The sequence below is a fragment of the Meles meles genome, chromosome 15 (genome assembly GCF_922984935.1).
Source record: "Meles meles chromosome 15, mMelMel3.1 paternal haplotype, whole genome shotgun sequence".
NCBI classification, from domain to species: Eukaryota; Metazoa; Chordata; class Mammalia; order Carnivora; family Mustelidae; genus Meles; species Meles meles.
Window position 1 is genome coordinate 50,665,641 of NC_060080.1, and position 25,298 is coordinate 50,690,938.

General features: G+C 43.0%; 1 protein-coding gene across 3 annotated transcripts; it reads right to left on the reverse strand.

Annotated features, from left to right (window-relative positions):
• On the reverse strand, positions 1-25,087 carry LOC123925959 (STAM binding protein). 3 transcript variants are annotated; one of them, XM_045979608.1, is made up of 10 exons: positions 25,046-25,087; positions 22,859-23,076; positions 12,834-12,909; positions 12,452-12,547; positions 10,967-11,333; positions 8,931-9,055; positions 7,913-8,050; positions 2,697-2,809; positions 2,011-2,110; positions 1-669 (listed from the first exon to the last, which is right to left on the reverse strand). In XM_045979608.1, the coding sequence occupies exons 2-10, from the start codon at positions 23,059-23,061 to the stop codon at positions 613-615; spliced, it is 1,275 nt and encodes a 424-aa protein (XP_045835564.1). In that variant the 5' UTR covers positions 23,062-23,076; positions 25,046-25,087; the 3' UTR covers positions 1-612. The 3 variants fall into 3 exon arrangements, with proteins under 3 accessions (XP_045835564.1, XP_045835562.1, XP_045835563.1); XM_045979606.1 differs by having other exon boundaries at positions 24,562-25,075; XM_045979607.1 differs by having other exon boundaries at positions 24,972-25,071.
• Positions 25,088-25,298: the final 211 nt, after the last annotated feature.

Genomic DNA, 25,298 nt, shown 5'->3' on the forward strand with positions numbered 1-25,298 from the left:
TATGTTAATTGTTATTTTATTGTAGAGGAAAAAAATATCCGGACATATTTGTTAAATAACAATACTTCCTGACAAAATCACTCTTCAGGGTTTTTGGGCCTCACCATCTGGTCAGACATAGTGAGCTATCCATCACCCTTGTAATAAGCTTCATTAATGTTGTCATAAACCACAGGAAAACCCAAAGATTTTCTAAATGGCTTCCAAATTTCTGCATAGATGCCCTTAATAATTCCAAAGGTAAACAGTAGACAAACAGGTGGAGAAATCAGGAGGATAGCTTAGAGGGAAAAAAAATGTTAACAACTTGTGAATCTAGAATAAAGGGTACAGATTAAGTGTTCATTATACCATTCTTTCAACTTAATTTTTTAATTGCAGACAGACTGAAAAGTTGTCTTAGTGGGATCATGCTATTTTTCCACACTTGGGTAAAAAATACAGCCAATTATTTCTTTTTAAGCCAGAAATAGAAAATCAGTTCTCCCCAGGTGGTACTCACTTTTAATTCTGTCTAAAAAGGCTTCCAGAGCTTTCTGGAAAGTTTAAATTAAGGGCCTACAGTACACTGATATGGTTTTATAGTTCTTGGGAAGTGTTCGAGTCAAATTCTCATCGAAGGTCTGTGATGGTCACTGCTCTGTCCACAACAGTCACATGGCTGCAGCTCTACAACAGGGAAAGAGAAAAAAAGGGAAAGTCCTGGAAAATTCTAAGAAGTCACTTTTTAAACCTTCTTGTTTAACATGCTTATTCTGGCTAGTGGTTTCCAGTCTGGAAGCCAGACTGCTACTTACATGCGGTTATGGTGAGAGGCCTACGAATCAGTGACTCCCCAAACCCTACCTGCAGCCTCAATCAATGTGGGCCCGCATATCTTCATCTACTTTTCGACTGGATGTATATTCTAGAGTTGTTCATGAAATTTACGTTTCTTCAAAAGAACTGATGAATTCATTAGTTTTTTTTGGGTGACTGTGTCAACCAGCTAATACAGCACACCCACTGTCACATGGGGAATGTTTAGTTTCACCATGCAAAAGGGGTCTTTATAACTGAAAACTGATAATGTGGGCACTGTTTTTGCAGCCACTATTTCAACATCCTCATACCCACACATTTATTACATTCCCGGCAGACTGACCTATTTTGGAACAGATCGTCAGAAAGTTCTTTCTCAAACTCAGCTGAAAACGTCATTCTGTGAGGACTCAGTTTCAGTTCTGGGAGGCCTATGAAGTGTACCTTTTCATACAATAATTATTCTTTCACTGAAGTCGGTTATCAGATCATCCCTGAGGTTTCTCCTCAAACATCCCCGGTTCCTTTCATGTGAAAAGGTTCTGAGTCCCTTTTCCATACTGGCCACTTTTTGGTGAACCCAAAAGAAATAACACTCCATGGCCAGCATGGAGGGAAGCAATCTATCACATTAGATTTGAGGGACAAATTGAAATATACTGATCTTATCAGCAACTGAAACTTTTTATTCATGAACTATAACTTAGAAAAAAAAAAACTTCCTAAGAAGGTCAGAAAAATAAATCCCTTTTAAGGAAAATTTAAGAATCAAATATACCTTACCAATGTTAAGGGTTTTTTTTCCCTTTGAATTTAAATCTCTCACTGAAGTACAGCCTTAGCATTGATGAAGGGAAAAAACTAACATTTAATAAGCCAGCTACTGCACCAGGTACTCTCTTCAATTAAGCCTCTCACTAACCCTATAAAGTAGGTATTATCATCATTATCATCCCCCTTTCCAGATGAGTAGGCTGAGGCCCAGGAAAATTAAGTCTAATCCAAGATATTCCTTAAATGGCAGAGCTACGACTCAAATCCATTCCTATCCCACACCGCTTCCCACGTATGTTCTTTTTAGGAAGATTTGCAAAGATAAATGACAAGGTTGATCCTCTGCGTGGGTCAGAAAGGACAATGCACCTCATCAGCTCAGACTGTCCTCCCTGCTTGATGCATAGCCCCAATTTCTTCTATGTGGATACGTACACAGAAGAGAGGTGGATCCTTGCTGTGTGGATGAAATCCTTTCTGACGACAGGAAGAAATCTCATCTAGTCCATGGTCAGTTAGTTTAAAGAATCCAGTTCTGCAATTAAAAAAAAGCAGGCCCAGAATCAAGCAAAGATGCTTCCCTAGTCCCAAACACACATGCACATGCACACACGTGTGCACACACACGCGTGCACACACACACAGAGTTTGTTTTGAGACAGCTTCAAAAGTGTGCTGGCACATAGGTCTCTTCTCTGCTGAATGAATCAGTTAGAGAATGACTCATCACTGCCACCACACTAGTTTGCTTGGAGAACTCATAGTAAATAACAGGATTTAGAATGAAAAAGAATTTAACTGAGATAACCTGTTTGACTTTGAAATTCTTTAATTTGACACCAGTCTCTTAAAACTCCTATTGCTTCAAGTCAAACACTTTAAATTTCTTATGTCCTTTTCTTAGAAAAGCATCAAAATTGTTGCTTTGGCTATCTTTTTTAAAACAAGCATAGGAGGTGTATCCGGATATGGTGCTTAGAAAGTAACTTTTAAAAACAGCCAATTACGACCACAATCTATATATTTTACAGAGAACAAGGTCTGCCAAATAGAAACCTTTTCCTGAGAGGCTTTTCCCCACTATCTCCTTATAATGCCCCAAACCACATCAATGTACTTACTCCTGGAACTTGGGGGAGCAAACAATGGCTATTGACTCCGGCAACATCATCTGGTAGGAGCAATGAGTGTGTAGGTCAACACTGGAGAGGAAGGCGGTCTGTGTGGGATGAGTCTGAGAAGAGGAGAAAACGCCTGAGATGCCCCTCAGTGAGACAGCCAAGCCTGCCCCATGAAGGAAACAGAGCCAAAGAGCTCTCAGCTGGCCACAATCTCCTTCTCAAGCACAAAGCCACTGGCAATCATGATGGGGCAATGCCTGAAGTTCATTACTTTTTGAGCACTGTAAAGAAGTATAGCTTAACAGAAGTATGTGACGAAACTCGTAATTTCTAATGGACCATCAAGACTTATTTGGCCCCTCACAAGCTTTCTCTCTGCAATGGAGAGCCATCCATTCTGGAATAGATGGTAGACGCTATTCAATACTTCAACATGGTAGAAGTCAAGGACTTAACAAACCCCAGGTGGGTGAATGATTCTTCTTCTTGGCAGAGGTCAGGCATGAATGTGCAGCACTCTAGGCAAAAATAGCAAATGCTGTCCTATGGCTAAAGAATACCATCTAAGGATGTGAGAAGCCGGGGGCAATCAGGATTTCAGTGGTAGTTAAATCACACAAAAGACCTTTCTTGTTTGGGAAAAGGACAAAGATATTGAAATTTGAGGGTAATCCATTACAGCACTATCGAAATGTACATTCAATTGATCTCATTTGTTTTCAACCATTTACTGTCTTATTGAGCACACTGTTAGTACACAAATGAATAGTCACATAATGCCTTATGTTCGTTTTAGAGGAGTATGAGTACAGATAACAAGAATGGAAAAAGAAAGCCCCAACAGGACTCAAAAAGACTACCAACCTTCACTGACAGAAGGTCCAGAACATAAGGAAGTGTACTCGATCAGTGTTCTCAAACCTGCTGTGTATGAAAAGAAGCTCCCAAGTAGCCTGTCAAAAGCATTGGCTCCTGTGCCCACCCCTAGAAATATCCATCCGGAGACTTTTTTTTTTTTTTTTTTAAGCTCATTCAGGGCACCTGGGTGGCTCAATCAGTTAAACATCCAACTCTTGATTTTGGCTCATGATTGTGGGATTGAGCCCCACACGGGGCTCCATGCTGGGTGTGGAAACTGCTTGGGATTCTCTCTCTTCCCCTCTGCCCCTCTCCTCATCTATAAATAAATAGATAGATAGATAGAAAGTTGATTCAATGATTCTTATGTGCAGCCTCATCTAAGAAGCACCCCTCCACACAAAGCCATGGCCAGCGGTCTGCAGGCCAGGAATAAGTCAGCTGAGTGCTACAGCAAATCCACACACAGGTCCTCTTGGGGCAGGTATGAACTTTGGTGACCACAAAGGAAAAATAGTGTCTACCTAATTATGTGATCCTATAGGAAAAATGGCCTGTACCAACACCTTTCATCCCACAGTTAGAACTAGGAATTTTAACTGGGACAAATGAGGCCTACACAAGCTGATCTAGGCCTCTGATCTACAGTTGGGTTAGCTAGAAAGAATATAGAGACACACAGCAGGAGCTCAATAAATAATTGTTAAACTAAATAAAAAAAACCTTGTCTTGAGCCTCTACTCCCTTCTATTGTGCTTTCTCTTTCTCCTTCCCTTCACAATTGAATTTCTTGAAAAAACAGTTGTGTCTGTCATGCTGGAGACAGAGGAAGGCATTTTTATGAAGAGAAAACAATAAACCAAAGGAGCAGAAATGAACAAGGAGATTGAATGCTGGGGGCAGCTTCAGCGCCTGGATCGGAGGGAGTAGCCACAGGACAGCGATGTGAGCTAAGGCAGGGCTGAGGCAAGCTGAGGGATGGCCTTGAATCCTGGACGGGAGGGTCACCCTGTAGCTGGTGATCAATACGTGATCATACACACTTTTGGACCAGGGAACCTGGTTTACAGCTGGCAAAGTTTAGAAGGAAGAACTGATCTTCTCCATAATCCTCTTGCCGAGTTTAGGATCTGAGCAAACCTCTGCTTTTTTCTGCTTTTAATCCCCAGTTGGGAAGGAATGGTACAGAAAGATCACTGGGGAAAAAGCTGAAATACTATCAACTTCAGCTCTAAATTTGTTCCTAGCTGGACCCTCAGCTACAATTTAGAAATCCTTTTATTCATCTGGGGCTGAGTTCTACCTGCAATCTAAACAGTAATTACCCAAACATTCCCCCATCTCCTCCAGTTCCTAAAACCACCTGTCTCCTCTGACCAGGCAGTGCATCTAGATGGCAACCCTGTTGAATCAAATGAATTCCATCAACCCCTCCAAACAGAACCTCCAAAATCTCTCTGTAGCTTTCTTTCTTCAATTCTGTCTGAGTGTTTTCTCCCCCATAAGAAGATGAGCCGCTTTCTTGTATTTTTGATTGAATACCTTCCTACCTCCACATTACCTCGTCTCTGTCCCTCTGCATTTCCTCTCCCAGCTCCACGATGCTCCACTGAGCTCCGCTGGCTCACTGGGCATATAAACACGTTCAAACAACTACATACAAGAATGCAGATAAGCCTTAAAAACGTTAAGCAAAAGAAGCCAGACACTGAAGAATACATATCATGATCCTATTTATATGAAGTTGAAAGTCAGGCCAAACTAAACTGTCGAGGTCAGGGATATACAAGTAGGTAGTAAAACTGTTAAGAAAGCAAAGGATTTCCAGAAAAGGTGGGAGAGAGGTTACCTGCGTCAGAGGGCAAGTGTGACAGGGCAAGACCATGGAGCAGGAGCATGCCTCTCACAATGCTCTAATTCTTCACATGGGTCATGCATGCATGTAGATGTTTGCTTCATGATTCACTGAAGTGTACCTTTATCTTCACGTCCTTTCTTACGTATTTCCAATATAAAGGTTTCCAAAAAACCAAAAATCAAACCAAAACACGTGTTCAAGCCTTTCACGCTAAACCATAAATCAAGCAAATACTCTCTCAACCTGGCTATTCCTTAAATCACCATCCCATTTTTTTCCTTTTCCCTGTGAACTAAACTCCTTCCAAAAATAGTGTACATCTCACCATCAGCACAACCTCAGTCCCCATTACTTCTTCAAACTCTATAGCATTCCTCCTCCTCTGGCTTCTGTGCCTTAACACACTGCCTGCCCTCCCCTGCTCTTCCACCTCTCTGCTTCATGACCAACTATTATTCCCTATACTTCCCTGGGGGGCCTGCCCCCAACCTACTGGTGAATCTCTTCTTGCTCTCCATTCACCTCCAGTTCCAAGGCCTCCCAGGTCAGCTCTATGCAGAGGTCTCCCAAATCCACTTCCTACCCTGACCTTGCTCCCAAGTCCCAGCCACATTTCCAACTGCCTGCTAACTACCTCCACTGACAGAAAGCTTCACACATACTTTAAATTCAACATGCTCAAAACTGAACCCACAATTTATCCCACTTCTCAAGTAAGTCATTCTCCTGGAGCCCCTGTTTCTGCTTATGGGATAATCATTGCCACCCCCATGAGTCAGGCCTGCTCTCTAAGTCACCACTGGCTTTTACTCATCCTCCTCTTGCTCATTACCCACATCCTCTGAAATCCTACATTCATCTCCTTCCCAAATGCAATGTCATCACCCTAGCTCTCATCAGTAGATTCTATCACCCCCGAAACCTCTTATATGATCTCCCTGCCTTGACCTACTTTAAAACAGCCTTTATTTTAGATATTCTAAAGAATGGCTTTGAGCATAGCCTTGCTCTATTAAAAAACCTTCAAAAACCTCCACTTACTACAAAAGAACTATTTTTTTAAAGATTTTATTTATTTATTTATCAGAGAGAGAGAAGGAGAGAGAGAGAGAGCATAAGCAAGCAGAGGCAGAGAGAGAAGCAGGCTTCCCTCTGAGCAAGAAGCCCAATGTGGGTCTCGATTCCAGGACTCTGGGATCATGACCTGAGCCCAAGGCAGCGACTTAACTAATTGAGCCAGCCAGGCATCCCAAAAGAACTATTTTGCCTATCTGTCCAGGAGTCCCCAGAACATTGCTCCAATCCATCACATTAAAGCTTATCGACCAGTTTCCTGATATGAACCATGAATCCCAACAAACCAGATGTCTCAGGAACATAGTCTGCTTATTCCATTGCTGCCCCTGCACATGCAATTCTCCCTTAGCCTATCTTGTAAAAATTCTGGGAAATCAAGCCAGGTGCAATCCTCCCCTCCGAATTCCATCGTGCTGTTTGCACCTCTGGAAGCACTTGGCACCTTCTGCCACATGTGAGGAGTGGTTACTTGTCTCTTTGTCTAGTCTCCCTTATGAGACTAAAGCCCTGCCTTACTCAAATTTGTATCCTCTGGCAGATAAGAAACAAGTTTTCTGCCACCCACATACTATATAATAGGGGGTACCCAACAGAAGGCAAATATGTAGGTCATGGAATGCAGACAGGAGAGGCACATAGGATGGCCTCTTGGGTCAGTATTTCCCAAGTCTAACATACAAATATGTGTAATCTCCCCAAATCCAGAAATGAGCAGACTCGTTTGTAAGTAAGCCTATCACAAAACATGGAAAGTAGCTTGGTCTATGGAGTGAGGGGTTGAAAAGGAATAGGAAAAAAAAAGTAGAAATGACCTCTAGGGATGGAATTACATTTTACCTAAATATCACCAGGCTACTCACAATAAGCAAACCCTTGAAAATCTGTCACAGTGGTGACCCAACTGGTTTACATAAAGGTATACGCTGTTTTAGCAAAGACCAAATGCACACATCTGAATTATCTTCCTTGGCTCATTAAATAGTTTGATTTATATACCTTTCAGGAACATCATTTGTGTGAAGTAGGCAGAGCCTCTACAGTCAGTATCCACATATACTCTATGCCAGCATCTTACCACCATTCATACTTACAGGGAAACAAGTTCATTTTGATTAAATTAAAAGTTTTTAAAATTTAAATTAAATTTTTTAAAATTAAATTAAAATTTTTTTAATTAAAAAAAATTTTTTTTAAATAAAAAAATTAAAAAGCCCTAAGTAGTTCCCAGAAATCAGTACCAGAGTGGAAGCAGTCAAGTATGCGAGAGAAGTCGAGTGTGCCTCTGGAGGAGGGAAAAACAGTCACCTAAATAATCTGGCCATAGTTCACTTTGCTCAAAGAAAGAAATAAGCAGCATGTTTGCATGTTTATAACTTGGGGACAGAGGAGGAGCCTGGCCCTCGGAGAGCTCGGGATTGCTTACATGGATCCAGCCCAGTGTGATGAGACCCTGCTGATCCTGTATGAGGAAGAGCTCTTCTTCGTTCTCGGTGTGGCAATAATCAGACCCGGCACTTTGCTTGGGGATGAGAACGTGAGTAATGGTAAACTCATTCCTCATCTGTCAAAGGAGAAAACAATTTGTCACCACTCCCTGGCACTTATGCAACCCCCCACTGTCACAGTAGTTTCAAGGTAAACATCTGTACAACAAAGGCTGTTCTCAAGCCAGCATGAGGACTGGTGCTGAGTCCCTCACTCAGTGGTTCCCAACCTTGGCTGCTCAAGTGCACTGCACGGGGCACTCTACAAAGCCACGGGCGCCCACAGCCCAGTGGGAATTTCCAGGGGGAGTCAAATGAGTCTACTAGTGGGTCCTAAGAAGCCCTGGGATAATACCATTTCTCTTCCGTTGCCTGAGTCTAAGGTAGTTTCCTTTTTACTGGTTCTCTTAACCCTTCTCATCCTCTAAGGCTCAGTTTCAGTCTATTCCATTTCACTCATTTCTGTATTCAGCAGTTAGCAATGGGTTCTTCAAGTGCCTTATTCAATGACATTTCCTTCCTCTGAATCCCTAGCGCTCTACCACATGTACCATTCAGTGTGTTATTCATCTTTGGGTATATCTTCCAACTCTTCAAAATGCTTGGGTACGTTCTACGGACACATGCTATGTGCCTTACATGTTGGATATTCCCAGGCCTACCATAAAGCAGGTACGCAAAAACTGACATACAGGTAATGCTGGCTCTTCCTACCAAGTTTAGAATTATCTATTTTTTACTACTAGCATGAAGATAATCCGTTCAATTCAAGGGACCATGAAAATCAATAAAATGCAAGGTCACCACACTCAAGGTAAAACCGCATTACACTATCCCCGGTTCCTTCTGCAGAGGGACTGTCGCAAACAGTAACTGACCCTGGGTATCTTCTCTGAGAGTCACAGGAGCCCAAGGGGGAAGGTACAGTCTCAGCTCAGGAAAGCGTTTGGTTTTTACCAGTTTTCCACAGAGAATTCCACATGTCTCTACTCCTCGGGCTGTGTTGGCACTGGCTAACTGGAGGAACTGCGGGCAGAGCCTCTCAGGCACCGCCACATGGCGCAGTCCATCGATTGTAGGAGCTGTCGTGGAGAAAGGAGAGAAGTCTGAGACTGGGGGAGAGCCTTCCCAAGCAGACCCCAGAGCTGGCAGTCCTGGGAGAGCAATGCCAAATCACTGGGGTTCCCCGAACTGTGGACAGTGAGTGGTGATCTCATCCTGACAGATGAGGAGGAGGGTTGTGGCCACAGAAACTGCAAGTGCATTGCTTTAAAAAAAGAGGCTTGAACAATTCAAGTTAAGACAAAGGTGAACTACTACTCAAAACAAGTTCCTGAGTTATTTAGAAATTCTCAGTCACAACCTAATATAAAGGATTAAAAAAAAATAACCTCCTCATTCAACGGAGTTTTTATTTTTATTTTAAATCTCTCTTTTATCTCGCGTAAGAATATTGGAAAGTAGGACTTTCAAAGAAATATACCAGATATATACTGGGTAATGGAAAATACTTTGGATAATGAATTCTAAATTTATTAGAAGAACGTTAAAATGCCAAAACAACAACAACAAAAAAACCCCATCTGGTCTTCAAGAGGCATGAATGCACAGAGCAGCTCATAAGCCTGGTTCAGAATGCCAAGAACAGGCCCAGTCGCTGGACACCAGGGAGAAGCCCTGTGAGAGACCACGAGCTCAAGTTAGGATGTGTCTTTCATGGTTACATTTTCATTGAAAAGAAAAGAAAAGGGATGTTCTGTTTCTGCACATGTAACAGTAAGCTCTGAACTGCTGGGGACGTAACACAGGGGAGCAGGCAGTCACATGGCGTTGGGACGGTGGCATGTGAGGATTCTGAAGGAAGTGTCAGCACAGTCCTTCCCTTGCAATTCCACAACCACTCCCCGAGGGCACACCAGTGCGCTCACTGTGCTCAGCTCACAGGGAACACAAATACAAGTAAGACTCAAGCCCCAACCAGGAAAAAGTTAAAATCTAGTTATTGGCAAATGACTACACAATCAGGGAAATGATCTCAACTGCATTACAGATATTAGAGATTTGAGAGTCTAAATGAAGGGAAGGGGATCTGGCAAAACTTTAAGAAAAGCAAGGAAGGCAGAGATAGAGAAAGGAGATTTTAGGTTCAGGGCAAATGTTAACAAACCTCCTTGGATAAATAGTCCAGGGGCTGCTCTGGGAACGTGACAGCCCAATCTGACCGCACAGAATATGGATGAAGGAAGAGCAGTGGGAGACAAGCCTGCCAAGTCCATGGGGAGAAATCCTAAAGGCCAGGATTCGGAGTCTGGAACCCCTTGCCCACTCTTACGCTGTCCTTGTAAGTGGATCTTCTGCAAAGCTGACTTTCTCAAATACTACTTGAAAATTCTTTCCCAAAATGATCTGTTCTACTAACTGAGGTATATGCACCATTTTGCTGCTACTGTTACTATCTCAGACAGTCTCTCAGTGGTAAGAGGAGGAAAGACTGCCAACAGTTTTTACGGCTAGCCTGAATCATCAGACTACGTATAATATTGACCTTGACCAAGCTCCTTAAGGAATGGAATCATTTTCAAGGCAAGTGCAACTCAGTAGCCCATTTTTATTTTTTAAAAGTCATCTGTTAAATTATAAAGTGATACTATAAATTTCAGATTTCCCTTCCAGAGGGCCAACAGTGGTCTCTAATTCACTGGACATTTTGAATCTCTGTAAAATCCTTAAAAATGAAGGGTCTGACTTTCAAGGATATTATGAGCTCTTCAGAAAAGTGACCTGCTCCAGGTAAATTATATGGCTGAAGCAACAGCCATCTGCACATGACAGCCAGTATGACAGGACCCAGCATGGCAATACTGACCAAAGGGGCTTCTGTGACCAGGGTCTAATGAGTGGGATCATGGAGGTGATCTTGGGCTGAAATCCACAGAATGACACTCTGCTTGGGGGCCAATGAAATGGAAGAGGCCAAGAGCAAGTGGACTCACTACTTTCTGAGTTGCTCAATGCTCCCGGTTTCAAGGACCTGTCCACCACGGGTGGCTTGGCAGGCCTCACGGTCGTAGTACAGTCCGTAGACTGCGCGGATGCCACAGGTGCCGGGGGGAATGCATCTGGGGAGGGTTTCTCCAAGTCTGGCACCAAAGGGCCGCCTAGGCCGGGGTCCACCTTCCCAAACTCCTGCACGATCTTTAGTCGCTCCTTTTCCAGCTCCTGGTTCCGTATCATCTCCTCAAAGGCATGGAACTGCTCTTGCTCCAACTGCTGCTGCTTCTGCTGGGCCACCCTCTGCCGCTCCTTCTCCAGCTCCTGCTGGATGGCCACGCTCCGTGCGAGCTCTTCCGCTTCCCTCCTCTGCAAAGAAGGAAGAGGAGTCAGGCTTACACGTGACACTCAGGTGACTTCACACCTCGGGAGGACAAGGCTTTGCAGCACAGTGATTTTCTAAAATGTACACCTGCTCCGGCCCAATTTCCCAACATGGACCTCGCGCTTCCCTCGGCAGTTCCACGCTGAAGAATGTCACTGCTTGTGTCTAGCTGGCTACTGCAGACTGACTCTGCAAGGACAGTGAAGGTCCTGATCCCCTCACTCCCCTTCCTCAATGGCTCTTACTAATGTATTTTCTTCTTTACTGAAATCTTGCAACTTACCGTCTATCCCTCATAATCTGTATCCAACACAGTTTTATTCTGACTGCACTGTGCATACATTCTTTATCCCAAGCAAGGCTGCAAAACAGAACCAAATCCAAACTTCACCCTTCCGTATTGGGTGTCTTTACTGAATTTTAACCCAAAAGGAAGCCTCCAAAATTTTCCTGCTGATCAGTTCAATACAGAGTGACATTTTAAATTAATAAGAAATATCAAGTAATAATCTCCTTCAATAAGGTTTTCACTCACTCAGCCCCTTACAAACAGATGCCTCATAGCGGTTTACTGCCCTGCTAATTTGCAGCATCTGAGTTCAGACAAGGGCTCAGCAGAGTACTACAAAATAACGTGGAAGGGCCCCCAACCCACAGGAAGTATTCACATCTGACACAGACCACACACGTGCCTTGGGAGTTTCTCCACGTGTCCTAACTCACTCTCCCTAATAAGAATCATTTGAAAATGGATTGAAGAGCAATCAGTTATTATAAACAGGTATAACCAAATGTGAATCAACACCCCAAAATTTGCTGATCTAAAAACTTGTCCTTAGGTTCTCACTCTAGATACAGCAAACAAGATTTCCTGTTCCTCAAGTTACCCTGTAAGACAAGCAGGCTAAAACTATGTTAGAATTCAGCCTAAACACTTCTGTTCCACTTTTTTGAGTTTCTGGTCTTTGCTGAAAAAGTAAAATATGACAGTAAAATCAAAGGATCTGCTAAAATACCATATTGCAATGCCAGGGCACAGCCTAAGCAACCACAATAATTTCCTTTTCTTTTTTCTTTTTTTTTTTTGCTGTTAAATACTTACCTTTTCTTCATTATATTCTATATATTCTTTTGTATATCGTTTTAATAGCTCTTCCTTCAGCTCTTCCGCCTTGGGAAATGCAATTTCCTTCAACTTCTGAGACACAAAAATAGAAAACAGAGAATTAGAATAATTCCGAGCTAATTAAGTACAGAAGTAAAAAGACTTAAGTCAGCTTGGCAATGGCAACAATGTTTCCCAAAACAACGTAAAATACCCTCTACTGTACCATACCTGCTACTTCATAACCGATCTGGTGACATGGCCTTATCTCCTGTTGCAGGATTTGAAGCTCAGATGCGGACACCACTACTTTTACCTTGAAGTTAGTCTGTGCTGCTTTGAAGCTTTTAGATGGGCAACAGTGAGAGTGAAGACCCACCTTTACTGTGTCCTTCTTTTCAGGAATGACAGCCGATTTGTAATCTCGATGCTTTGGGAGTTTCTCAATAAAGAGCCTAAAGGAATGGATCAGAATCATTATCATGCAAAGAAAATGTCCAAATGTCTGAAGCAAAGCAACCCCCATGTCCTGCAGTCACCACAAGATGGGTTTCCACACATGCAGCAAAGGGGTCACACAAACCCAGTGACCACGTTCCCCACCCACCTTCAACCCGTGTTTCTCTCCTCGCCTGAATCTGGTGTGTAGGAAGCACCAGACTCCCACAACTAAAAAAATGAGTGCGGGTTTGGGGGGGCGGGCAAACTTACCCTGTGCCCAAAAATTTACCTCCAAAGAGATTCTTTTCTTATTATGACCATGACAGGCTTCCAAAGGAAAGGGCCTCGGTCACAAATTCTTCAAATTAAGTCTGGCAACCAAGGGCAGGAGGCTGAGAAAATCCATGTTCTAGACTACTCTAGCCCTGTGACCTTAAATTTGGCTTCTTTTTCTTTGGGATTCATGTGCCTTCAAAGCAGAATATTCCTTGCATCATACTAAGCACTGAGATCCTTAGACAGTACATGTGTTGCATGTGTGTAATATGTGACTGTTATGTGTGTGATGTGCATTAATGGTCCTGATGAAAAGTTCTTAGAGAAACTAAGAGCTAGATTTTCTCTTCCAGTTTTATCTGTAGCTGTAAAGCTCAGTGGGAAAGGTAAACTGAATCAATTCACAGATCTCTAATGTTTATAATGTTTATATTGTTTATGATGGTGGGAAGAGTGAAAACAAATGGAACTTCAGTGACTTGTCACAGCCCAAAGTGGCAGATTCAGCAGGCCAGTTCCAGAGTCTACGCTTCTAGCCACTATATTGCTCTGCCTCTATATGGCTCCAGAACGCCCAGAACTGTTGGAGGGGTACTGAACAAAGATGTCTTTTAATAGGATTAAGGTGTAATGAATTCAAACTTATACCCAAAACAAATCAGTTGAGGGGAGCTTACCCACAGCTCTAAAATACCATACTGTAGTTGGGACTAACTGATTCTTTTCCCCTTTCTGCCCATGGGTAGGAGTAAACGGAGGAGGAAACCTCAATAAGGGGAAGGAAGTCGACCTCCACCAAAGCAAACTCTTTTGAAAAGAGCCCTCCTCCCTTGGTTCTATATTAGGCACATAAAATTTTCATTTCAATCCAGTTTGACAAGACCCTTCAGGCAGGGATGAATTCTAAAATCAAAATGATTCTAAAACTCTCCCCTTTGGGTTCACAGAGAAAGATATAAAACAGTTTACTTAAAGTCTGTATTTAAAATACAGATTCATTTGTTCACCCAGCAAGCCCTGAAGAAGATATTAGGATAAGTAAGGCTAGTTCTTATGTTCAAGACACTTATCTATAATTCAGTAACACTCTCTTGGCTCTACAAGACCAAGGTACCTGCTCCTAACTTTAGCAGGTGGAATGTGCTTTGTATGGAAGCCTGAATCAGCCCAGACAGCACCATGTCACATGACCACCACACTTTATATGCACTTGTGCTCCCAACCTGAAGAACTGAGAAGTGAGGCCAGAGATGCCTGTGTCTTGTGCTTCTCTGCAAGTCCCTCTAAAGTCAGCATACTGCCTGTATGAAGAGGCACTCAATAAATATCTGAGCAATAAAATGGTCTTAAAACCTTCAGATGGGGTGAGTAAATAAAGAAACCCGAAGTATACAAAAGTGCATTTGGTATGCCACCTGGTATGTAAGAAAGGGGGACAATTTTCTATGTGTTTGTACATACATTTTAAGTGCGCAGTAACACAGGAACCCAAGGAAAGTAGAGGGCAGGGGAAAGAGAGTAGATGGGACAAGAGTGGGAGTGAAACCTCTCACCACACAGCTCTATTATTTTGATGTTGAACCATGCAGTGGAATCTAGTTTATAAGGTAAAACTTTTAGACGGGTACATGAATACCTTCCTCTTGTTCCAGCAACCATAGTCAATTCTCTGAATGGGGACCATATGGGCAGAAGGGTCTCTTGAAACCAGAACAGGCAACCTAGCCCATTGTCTGTACAGGAGGCAAGTATTCAGCAGGGAGGGAGCAGGCTCTGGAGCCACCCTGCCTGGGCTCAAACCCTGGCTCGGCCACGACTAGCTGTGTGAACTCCGCCAAGTTACTCAGTCTCACTACCCTTCAGTTTCTAGATATATACTCTATATACGGAGACAAACTAGCACTACCTGATAAGGTTGCTGGGACGCTTAAAGAGATTTTTTAAAAAGTGCTTAATGAGCACTGGGTGTTATATAAGACTGATGAATCTCTGACCTCTACCTCTGAAACTAATAATACATTATATGTTAACAAACAAAGAAAGAAGAAAAAGAAAAAAATAAGTGCTGAGCACAGTGCCTAGCACATAGCCAACATTTGCTACGACGGCTATGTACACTATATGATTGCTTTTACTAATAAATAAACAAAAAGTGTGAACAAGAACCGATGAAGATGTTAACACCAGGGCTAGAAGTGTTGTAGGCACAGAATATCTGTGGCCCAGAGGTATACTGTTCTCTGGGGTTAGATTTTGTTTTAGCTTAGAGAGGGGAAACATACCAAAGCAAAGATGTACTGGCAAGAACACAAGCAAAACAACCTGTTGGGACAATGGGGATAAAAAGAGATACACAGAAAAGGAAATACAAAAGCTAAATATGCAAAAGGATATTCAACTTTACTTACAATGAAAGAAATTCAAATTAAGACAAGGTACCATTTCCATATTTCAGATTGGCAAAGGTTTAAAGGTTGATTATAACTAATGTAGACAGGGTGAAAGGAAATGGGTATCCTTACACACTTTTAACAGGACTGTAATTTAATAATACATTGTATTACCACGGGACTGTAATTTTCCTGGGGGTGGGGAGAGACAACTATTCAAATTTTAAAATCCGCATATCCTTTAAACTCACAAATATACCTCTAGGAATTTATCCTACACAATAATACTAAGATATACATAAGACTATTCAATATAGCATTGGTCGTAAAAGTAGGGAAAACTAAAAAATTAAATGTCCATCAATAAGGGATTATTCAATAAATTATGTTGCACCCAAATGTGAAGAACAACGTAATCATTCACTCATTCATTCAACATATATTTATTGAGCATCTACTATGCTCATTTGGCAGTGAACAAAGTCATAAATCCCACCTCATAGGGTGTGTGTTATGGGGTGGGGGGAAAACAATAGAAGAAAAAATGTATTGATAATCAGTGCTAGAAGTCATTAATAGGGAAGGAAAACAGGAAGTGACAGGAGAGGGAGTGGGATTTTATATAGGGCAGCTAAGGAAAGCATCACTGAGAAGACGGCATTTAATTAAGCCTGGAAGAGACAAAGCCATGAAGAGATCTGGAGCAAGACTGTTCCAGGCAGAAATGAGATGGCATGAAATGAGATCAGTATGACTTGATATGGAAAGATATGACTGTTAAGAAAGCAAGTTGTAGGGCACCTGGGTAGTTCAGTTGGTTAGGCGACTGCCTATGGCTCAGGTCACAATCCCAGGGGTCTGGGATCAAGTTCCATATCAGGCTCCCTGCTCTGTGGGGAGCCAACTTCTCCCTCTCCCTCTGCCTGCCACTTCCCCTGCCTGTGCTCTCTCTCTGTCAAATTTAAATAAATAAAATCTTAAAAAAAAAAAGAAAAAAGAAAGTTGTAGAACAGAATATACTGTATGAGCTTATTCACATTTTAAGAAACAAGAATAAACACATGAGCCTAAGTGCTTGCACGGACAAACATTTCCCTCTACACACAAGAAATTAACAGTGGTCATCTCTGGTGGATTCTGTTCACTTTAGTATTTCCCTGGCTGGGTGGTTTGAAAAAAAAATTGTTTTGATCATGAATATTAATTTTCTATACAAGTAACTATTTCAGAGAGTCCAGCAGAAACTCTATAACATGGAGGGACGAAGGACTCTCCTCTCCTCTCTCCCAATCTTAGAAATTGATCAGCAAAGTGAGCATGATCACAGACCCTCGTCTGTAAGCCCCGATTCTAGAAGAAAACATTTTCAATACAGGTGACCGACCATTTTCAGCAAGCAGGTCTGTGCTATAGGAGGCTCACACAGGAGACAAGAATTGCCTAAGTCCTCTGTAACTCCCTTCTATGTAGCCTAGTCAATGACCATAAAAAGCTGTGAAAGAATTCACTGCCTGGATTATTGTCTGTGCTCATCATGAAAATATGTACTGATTTAATATGCTGAAGATCCTGCTATACCGGGGTCTGCAAAAGGCAAAGCATTCCTACAGGAGGGCAAACCTCTGAGAGGGAAATGTACTTCAGAACATTCAGATGCCTGAAGTGTCCCGGGGAAAAGAACAAACATGCCTTTTAAAACCCGGAATTAAAGTATCCACAAAAGGTCTAGAACAATGACTTGCAATAGTGGGGGAGGCAGAGGAGTGGTGAGGGAGATGCCTGCTCCCCTCCCTCCTCTCTCCTCAGTTGTAATAACTGCCTAAGTGAGCCACTGTTACTGACAAGAATATACCAAGAAAAATGAAGTGGAAAACAGACTGAGAATATTAAGCCAGAACTTTTTTGCAACTCCTACGGCTTGTCAGTTCACAAAATCAGAATCAGGGTCTTAAAGATACCAGCGAGAAAAATGAAAGTAGCTACATTTATTGCTTCAGGTCAAGCCAATCCAACAAAGTCCCAAATCAAACTCCAAATCTAACAAGGCAAGTAAACGAGCTGCTTCATCCCACCCTCTTCTCACTGAGCTCTCCTCCTGGCCCATTTTGTGGTATTAAATGGTCCCATCAGTGGGAACCATATACAGGGACAGATTCCCCATACTGATCTTGCTGTGAACATGGATATTCGTGTCACTCAAAGTAACCACAGGTCACAGGACAAAATCGATTTAAGTATCTGTGTACTCTTAATCCTACACCCACTTGCCTAGCCAAGAGCTTATTGCTACAGTTAAGCTCTTTCTGTGCTGTACCATCAGCTTCCCCTTCTCCACAGGTTCCTTTCCATCAGCAAAGAAACATGCTCCAGAATCTCTCATCTTAAAATACCACCCATTCATGGGCCCCTTGTCCCTCTTCAGTTACTCCCTTTACTCTCTGTCCAAACTCCTCCAAAGAGTTATCTATGCCAGGGCCTGGCAAAGGTACAACTAGTAGGTCAAGTCTGGCTTACCATCTGTATCTGAGAATGAAGTTTCGTTGGAACACAGCCACACCCATTCATTCATGTGTTATCACACTACAGAGCTTGTGACAGAGATCAAATGGCTGCACTGCCAGAAACATTTACACTCCGGCCCTTTATAGAAAACATGCGCCGACCTCTGGGCTGTACTCATGGTCTCTGCTTTCCTAGCGTCCATTCACCTTTCATCCCACCCTGATCCAATGTCTTCTTAGTCCTTTCAGTGAAACCTGTTTACTAAGATCACCAGTGACATCACATCAACCCCAACACCTCACCCACCCCATCTGACCCATTCCAACGCAGCTGGCCACTCTCCTGCAAGTACCAGCCTCCTTTGGCTACCATGACACCATTCTCTCCTGGATTTCCTCCTGCCTCTCAAACCTCCCTTCAAGTCCTGTCTGATGGCTCTCCCTACCTAACCAACCTCAAGGCTCTTCCCGTTCTACAGTCTTATTATCAAGGTTTCTTGATCTTTGAATGTGTCATGAATACTTCTAGCACCTGATGAAGCCTATGGACTCCTTCTCAGAATAATTTTTTTAAAGATATAATATAAAACATGAAGGATTAGAAACCAATTATACTGAAATACAGTTTCCCAAAATATAATAATTGTATTGTGTGCTTCTTTACTGATATTTTGTTAATGCATTAAAAAAACAGGATCTACTTGTGGCTTTAATAACTGTACTGTAATTCAGAAGTAAAGGTAAGTGTAAATGCTATTTTTGGATATCAACATCAATCATAATGTGATACAAAATATCAACTTTGGGGCGCCTGGGTGGCTCAGTGGGTTTAAAGCCTCTGCCTTCGGCTCAGGTCATGATCCCAGGGTCCTGGAATTGAGCCCTACATTGGGCTCTCTGCTCAGCAGGGAGCCTGCTTTCCCCTCTCTCTCTCTGCCTGCCTCTCTGCCTACTTGTGATCTCTGTCTGTCAAATAAATAAATAAAATCTTTAAGAAAAAAATATCGATTTCTACTGGTGGTGACAGCATTACAAATATTAATACTACTGTGCAAAATGGAAGGAAATGCTAAATTTCAGTGAGAGGTTAGTAAACAAAAGTTGTTCCCAACTGAGTTCATGGAGGCTAAATTCTATCAATGAATCCCTGTGGGGTTCCTGGATCACTGATTAAGACCTATCTGCTAGAAGATCTCAGCAGCTCTCATGGCTTCAGAACCACTCATATGCCAAGGACTTCTGAGTTTGTATCTCCAACCCAGACCTCTCCTCAGTTCAGACTGGTACATCCAACTTCCTGCTGGGTATCTCAGAGGCATCTTAAACTTAACACCTTAACATGTCAAAGAAGCCAGGCCTGAACTCTTGAATCTCCTCCCCTTTGAATCTCTTTCCTTGAATCTCAACCCTCCTTTTTTCTTTTCTTTTTTTTTTTTTTAAGATTTTATTTATTTATTTGGGAGAGACTGAGATAGAGAGAGAGAGAGCATGAGAGCGGGGAGGGTCAGAGGGAGAACCAGACTCCCCACCAAGCAGGGAGCCTGATGCGGGACTTGATCCCAGGACTCCAGGATCATGACCTGAGCCAAAAGCAGTTGCTTAACGAACTGAGCCACCCGGGTTCCCTCTCAGCCCCTTTTCTGTACCATTCTCCTCATCTCAGTAAATGCGCCAGCACATCCTAAAGTTACTCAGGACGGAAACCTGAGGTCAGGGGTGCCTGGGCGGCTCAGTCGTTAAGCGTCTGCCTTCAGCTCAGGTCATGATCCCAGGGTCCTAGGATCAAGCCCTGAGTTGGGCTCCCTGCTCAGTGGGAGGCCTGCTCCTCCGTCTCCCGTTCCCCATTTGGGTTCCCTCTCTCACTATCTCTGTCAAATAAAGAAAATCTTTAAAAAAAGAAACCTGAGATCAACCTTGACACCATCCTTCCCAAACTATCAGTCAGTCCCGTGGACTCTGCCTCCAAAATGCCCAATCCACTTGCTTCTTTCCACACTGCCACACTCTTCCATGCCACCGCCATCAGTCTCTGCCTTGAATTGCCGTAAGAGTTTCCTAACTCATCTCCCTGCCTTCTCTTAACATACCTTCCACCATTTACCACATGGTAGCCCAATTTATATTTCTTGGAATATAAGTAAAATTAAGTCATAACCTCACTTAAAAACTTTGCCATGGCTTCTAATGCTGTCAAGATAAAATGCAAACTCCTATGGCCTGCGTGATTTGGCCCCACTTGCCTCTCCAGCCTCATCCCCTTCTCCCTCCTCACTTGCTACACTCCAAACACAATGATGTTCCTTCATTCCTCAGAAAACACAAAGGTATTGCCTACTTAAGAGCTCTGAACACACAGTAACACCTGTTTCAAACACTCTGCTCCACGCTCTTGGAAAGAGCAACTCTGTGGCATTCTTCAAGTTTTAGTTTAAATTTTACCTGCTCAGACAGACCTTACTCTATTTGATACCCTTGGCTAATCTCTGTCACAGCACTCTCTTTGTCGCTTTCCTAGCATTTGCCTTACTCTCTGACATTTATTTGCTTACCTGTTTATTGTCTTCTCCCATAACTACAAAGATACACCATGAAGGGCAGGGGCCGCTTACTTCCTATGTATCCAGTACTTAGAGCAGTGCCAAGCAGACAGCAGATGTACAATACATGTTTGTCAAATGAATATGGTCCTTGCCCTCAAAGCACTTGCTACGAGAGGCAATAGGACCCAGAAGGTTCTCCAGAAAATACTGGAGAGAGTGATTCCATGATTCTATTTAACTTTCTCAACCATGATTCTTTGAAGAATTGTGCCCTGTGGCCTCATTCTAGGAAAACTCTCTACCAGATTACTGGAAATATACAAGAATAATATTTCTACCAGCAGCAGAAGAAAGGGACAGTAGTCAAAGAAACTTCTTAGGAAAATAAGTTTTGTGCCTACTATGTCAAGGAATGAAAAACTCGTAATAGCAAAGAGAGGCAAAAATGTAATTTAATTCTATGTAACTTTATCAACACTGAGGTCACATAACAGGGCATGACGGCGTGGATGGCCTGCATGATCTCTGAGGAGACAGGGACTACTTCTAAATTAAAAAAATAAAGAGACAACAACAGTACCTTTTTCTACCAAAGGGACTCTACAATCACAGTACAAATCCCAGGAAGTTCACTTGTATGTAATAGGCTACTTTTCTTCAGGAGCACCAGTTCTCAACTGGGCCATCAGAGACCATCAGTAACGTCTAGAGACATTTCTGGCTGTCACAACGCAGGAGGCGGTAAAGCGGTGCTATTGGCATCTAGTGGATGGAGACCAGGGGTGCTACTCAACACTCCACAATGCACAGACAGTACCCATAACAAAGAACTATTCTGCCCCAGCTGTCAACGGTACCAAGGTTGACAAACCCTCCTGCTGAGCAGTATGTGATCAAGAACTGAATGTGATACGACTGAAATGCATTTATTATTTCAAGGAGGACATGTAAGAAACTAGTAAGAGGAAATGCCTCTGGGGAAGGGCACTGAGAGTTTGGGGAAAAGGGAGGGATAGGGAGACTTACTTTTTAAATATATATACCCTTTTGTACCTTCTGAATTTGCACCTTGTATACATGTTACCTATTCAAAAAACAATAAAAAATAACCAAAAGACAGCGTGGCTTGAAACTATGGTCTCAACTCTAGCTTCAACTCACAGAACATTATCAAAAACAAACTAAAAACAAGACCAATGTCGTAGATGAATCCTAATTAAGAGTTAAAAAATCTAGGCATGCCTGAGTGGTTCAGTTGGTTGAACATCTGACTCTAGATCTCAGCTCAGGTCTTGATCTCAGCGTCCTGAGTTCAAGCCCCACGTGGAGTCTACTTAAAAAAAAAAAAAAAAAGAAAAAGTTAGATCTGAGTCTTCTCACTCTGAAGTGTGGAACAAAGCATATCATGAAACCCAGAGCCTGCTTCCTCACATATAGAATGGGAAGACGATGAGCCCTACCCCATGTACCTAGAACTATGAACATCACATGAAACAATGAAGGAGAAACACTCTATGAACTGTAAGAGTCATACAAACACATTATAGTCATTATTTTTCTAAAGGTCCTGGTATCATTAAAGAACAAGGCTAGAGATTATACATGAGACCCTTTAACATTATTCCCTTCCTAAATTACACATCATTTCATCATCACTGGGGTTTTAGAAGTTGTTCCCTGTTAACAGCACTGCCATCTTCTATTTATGCTGCCTACCTAAGATGCTAAGTAACTCAAGGGAAAGGTCTTATGATAAGCCACACAAACTGTAGGTGGTCAATACCTACTTGATGATTTGCATGATCATAATAAAGGTTAAGAAGAAAAACCTTTTTCCTGAGTCACTTGGTTAGTGACAAAAGAAGCAGATGACAAATTTTGGCTCTGCTAAACCTCAACAGTAATCCTATGATTAGCTGCCTTAATAAAAAGAGCACAGAAAAACATTCATCAATACAAAACATGTAGTTTAACCATCCTCTCTTGCCTAACAGCTGGGCCACGTGGGCACAGGCCAAAAAGCTAGGTCTCTTACTCATGAAATCACTGAGTCATGAAAATAACACTTTCAGTACTCATGACTTTGAATGCCAAGGACAGTCAGTATGTAGGAGCTGCCTGCAAAAAATGATTAATGCTAATGATGTTGTAAAGTTCTCTAGTTTTAGCAATTCCGAGCAGAATAAATGAGCACACGAGCAGAATGAGTGAGGCATCAGTCACCGGAAAAGAAAAAGGAAACTGGAGGTGTCTTACGTGATATACTTGTTATAGAGGATGAAGGCGTGTTCAATGTTGCCTTCCTCAGAGTAAATGGATGCCATTCGGATAATCTCGACTCCAGAGCGGAAGTACCGTCGGGGTGGAATGTCTTCATTTATCTCCACTGCGCTACCCATTTGGGAGAGGGCCCTCACCCGGTCTTCGGGTGGAAGGCTCACATCTCCATGGTCAGACATCAGGACCAAGAAGTTCTGAGACAGAAAAAACAGGTGGCATCAGCACCACGGTCCCCATCACCCCAGCACAGCCTAGCACGCAGTATGGTTAGCCCACAAACTTCCAGAGAAATTAATTTATTAATTAATAATGTAATGTAATGTAAAAAAATACATTCATTAATTAATTAATGTAATTAATTAATTACAGAGAAATTAAGAGAAAAATATCATACGCTGTGGCTTGTGTCAGATAAAGTCTCTTTCCCACAAGAAGGCTGAGACCCTCGAGGAAGTACATATCACAATGATAAAAGCATTGGCCGACTTAAAATCCCACAAAACCTGTGCCATGATCAGGTGGTACAAGGAGTAAAACTACAATGGGGATTCGGTTCTACTCTTTAATCATTCCCTATCATGAGGTGGCCCTGCTCTCAGCACCATAAAAAGATGGATGGTATCTTATATTTTTTGCGCTACTTCTCCTACCAGCTACCCACTTTCGTCTATCCCAGTACTTGGCATAGTATATACTCAATGAACTTTCATGATGATTGTTAACTGATTTCAAGTTTGGTCATTTTTATTTAATGAGAGTAATGACACTTTCCCATGGTGTACTTTTTCATCTCTGAGCACAAGGTGAGGGGAACTAGTCTGGGAATGAATGCAGAACAATCCCAGTTCTGCTCACTAAACCCCTCTTCCAGTCAATCCACAACATCATTCCTCATGTCAGGGTAAGGAATTTAGATCTGAAAAACAACCTACTCAAATCTATCTTCAAAGACTAAGCACTCTTCAAATAACAAAAGGGCACAAAGGTAACTCGGTTTGCAAAAAATAAATAAGTAAATAAATAAATAAAACAGACCAACAAAAAACAGGGAGGGAGTTTTCCTTCCCTGTGCTTCAAACTGCAGTAATTCTACAATCTTTCTAGATCTGATTCTATTGCTACGATCAGATTCCAACTCCCAACTGATACGCCTCTACACCATTTTCAAAAAGAATCTGGGTATTTGATACACATTGAATTACAGCACACCCTAGCCAGCATGCTTTAGAACATACGACTAGAGTAGAATCCATTTTGGAATTCAAAGCCCTCTAACAAGTGGTCCCACTTTGTCTTTTCAGTCTGAAACCTTACTCCTTCCCATCAGACATCTTTCCCTTCAGTCAGGATTCTGATCTGCCCAGAAATCCTCAAGTGTGTTTCATTTGTCTATCCACTGTTTTTCCCGTTCTCCCCTCCAAGCCCTCCCTCAGAGAGGCTTTTCTTGGCCAATTCTACCTCTAGGCCACACTTCCCCCAAGCTTCCTCTCTAAACACCCTCACGAGCAGTACAAAAGCTGTGCAGACTACCAGGGATGCAAAGGCCTTCCATCTCCCCCAAAGCCGTTTTAGAGGCTCAGAAAGCCGTTCAGCAAATCTAAAACCTCCTCAGGCTGCCTTATTAGTAAACTCGATCCAGAGCCCATTAAAGCGAACTGAAGCTTGTTGCGCCTCAGTACCTCTGGGGAGATGATCTGTAAGGTCGAGAATGGAACCCCCTCCCAAGGCCAGCGAGCGGTACTAGAGCGCTGAGCAACACTCCAGAGGAGATGCGGCATCCGCAAAAAAAGGAAAAGGTGGCATAAAGGGCTGAGGAGGAAAGTCGAGGTCAAAGGAAGTTGCAGGAACGAGCCGAGGGGGGCGTATTCAGTGGAGAGGGACCTCCTGACACCTGCTGGAAGTCCCCTCCTTCAAGGCCCTCACGCCCAAGTTGCCAACCCAGGGCAAAATTATCCAAGGTCTCGGGTCTTCAGAGCGCGGCAGGCGGGGACGCGCGGGGCCTGGCTGAGGCCGGAGCCGTCAGTGGGCTCGCGCGCGGCGGGCCGGGCAGAGGGCGCGGGGAGGACAAGGCTGCAGGCCCCACACTCACGGCGGCCGCTCCCCTTCAGGGTCCGACTACGCTCCGGGCCTCAGACCCACCACATTTTCCGGACCCTTCCCCACCTGTCCCCGCGGACGACACTCGGAGCTTCCCGAAACGTCACATCCGGCGCGCGCCCCACCCCTCCCTCTTGTCTACCCATTTCACTTTCTAGAGCGCAGGACGCAAGGCGGCGAGCTGGTGGGAGGAGTTAGAACCGCCGGCTCCCCTCCGCCCCCCCAAAAGACTGCCAATGAGGAGAGAGCGCGACAGCAGCCATCTTGGTAAAGGAAAAGCGACAAGGTAGAAAGGGCAGCGAGTAGTTAAAGTAGTTAA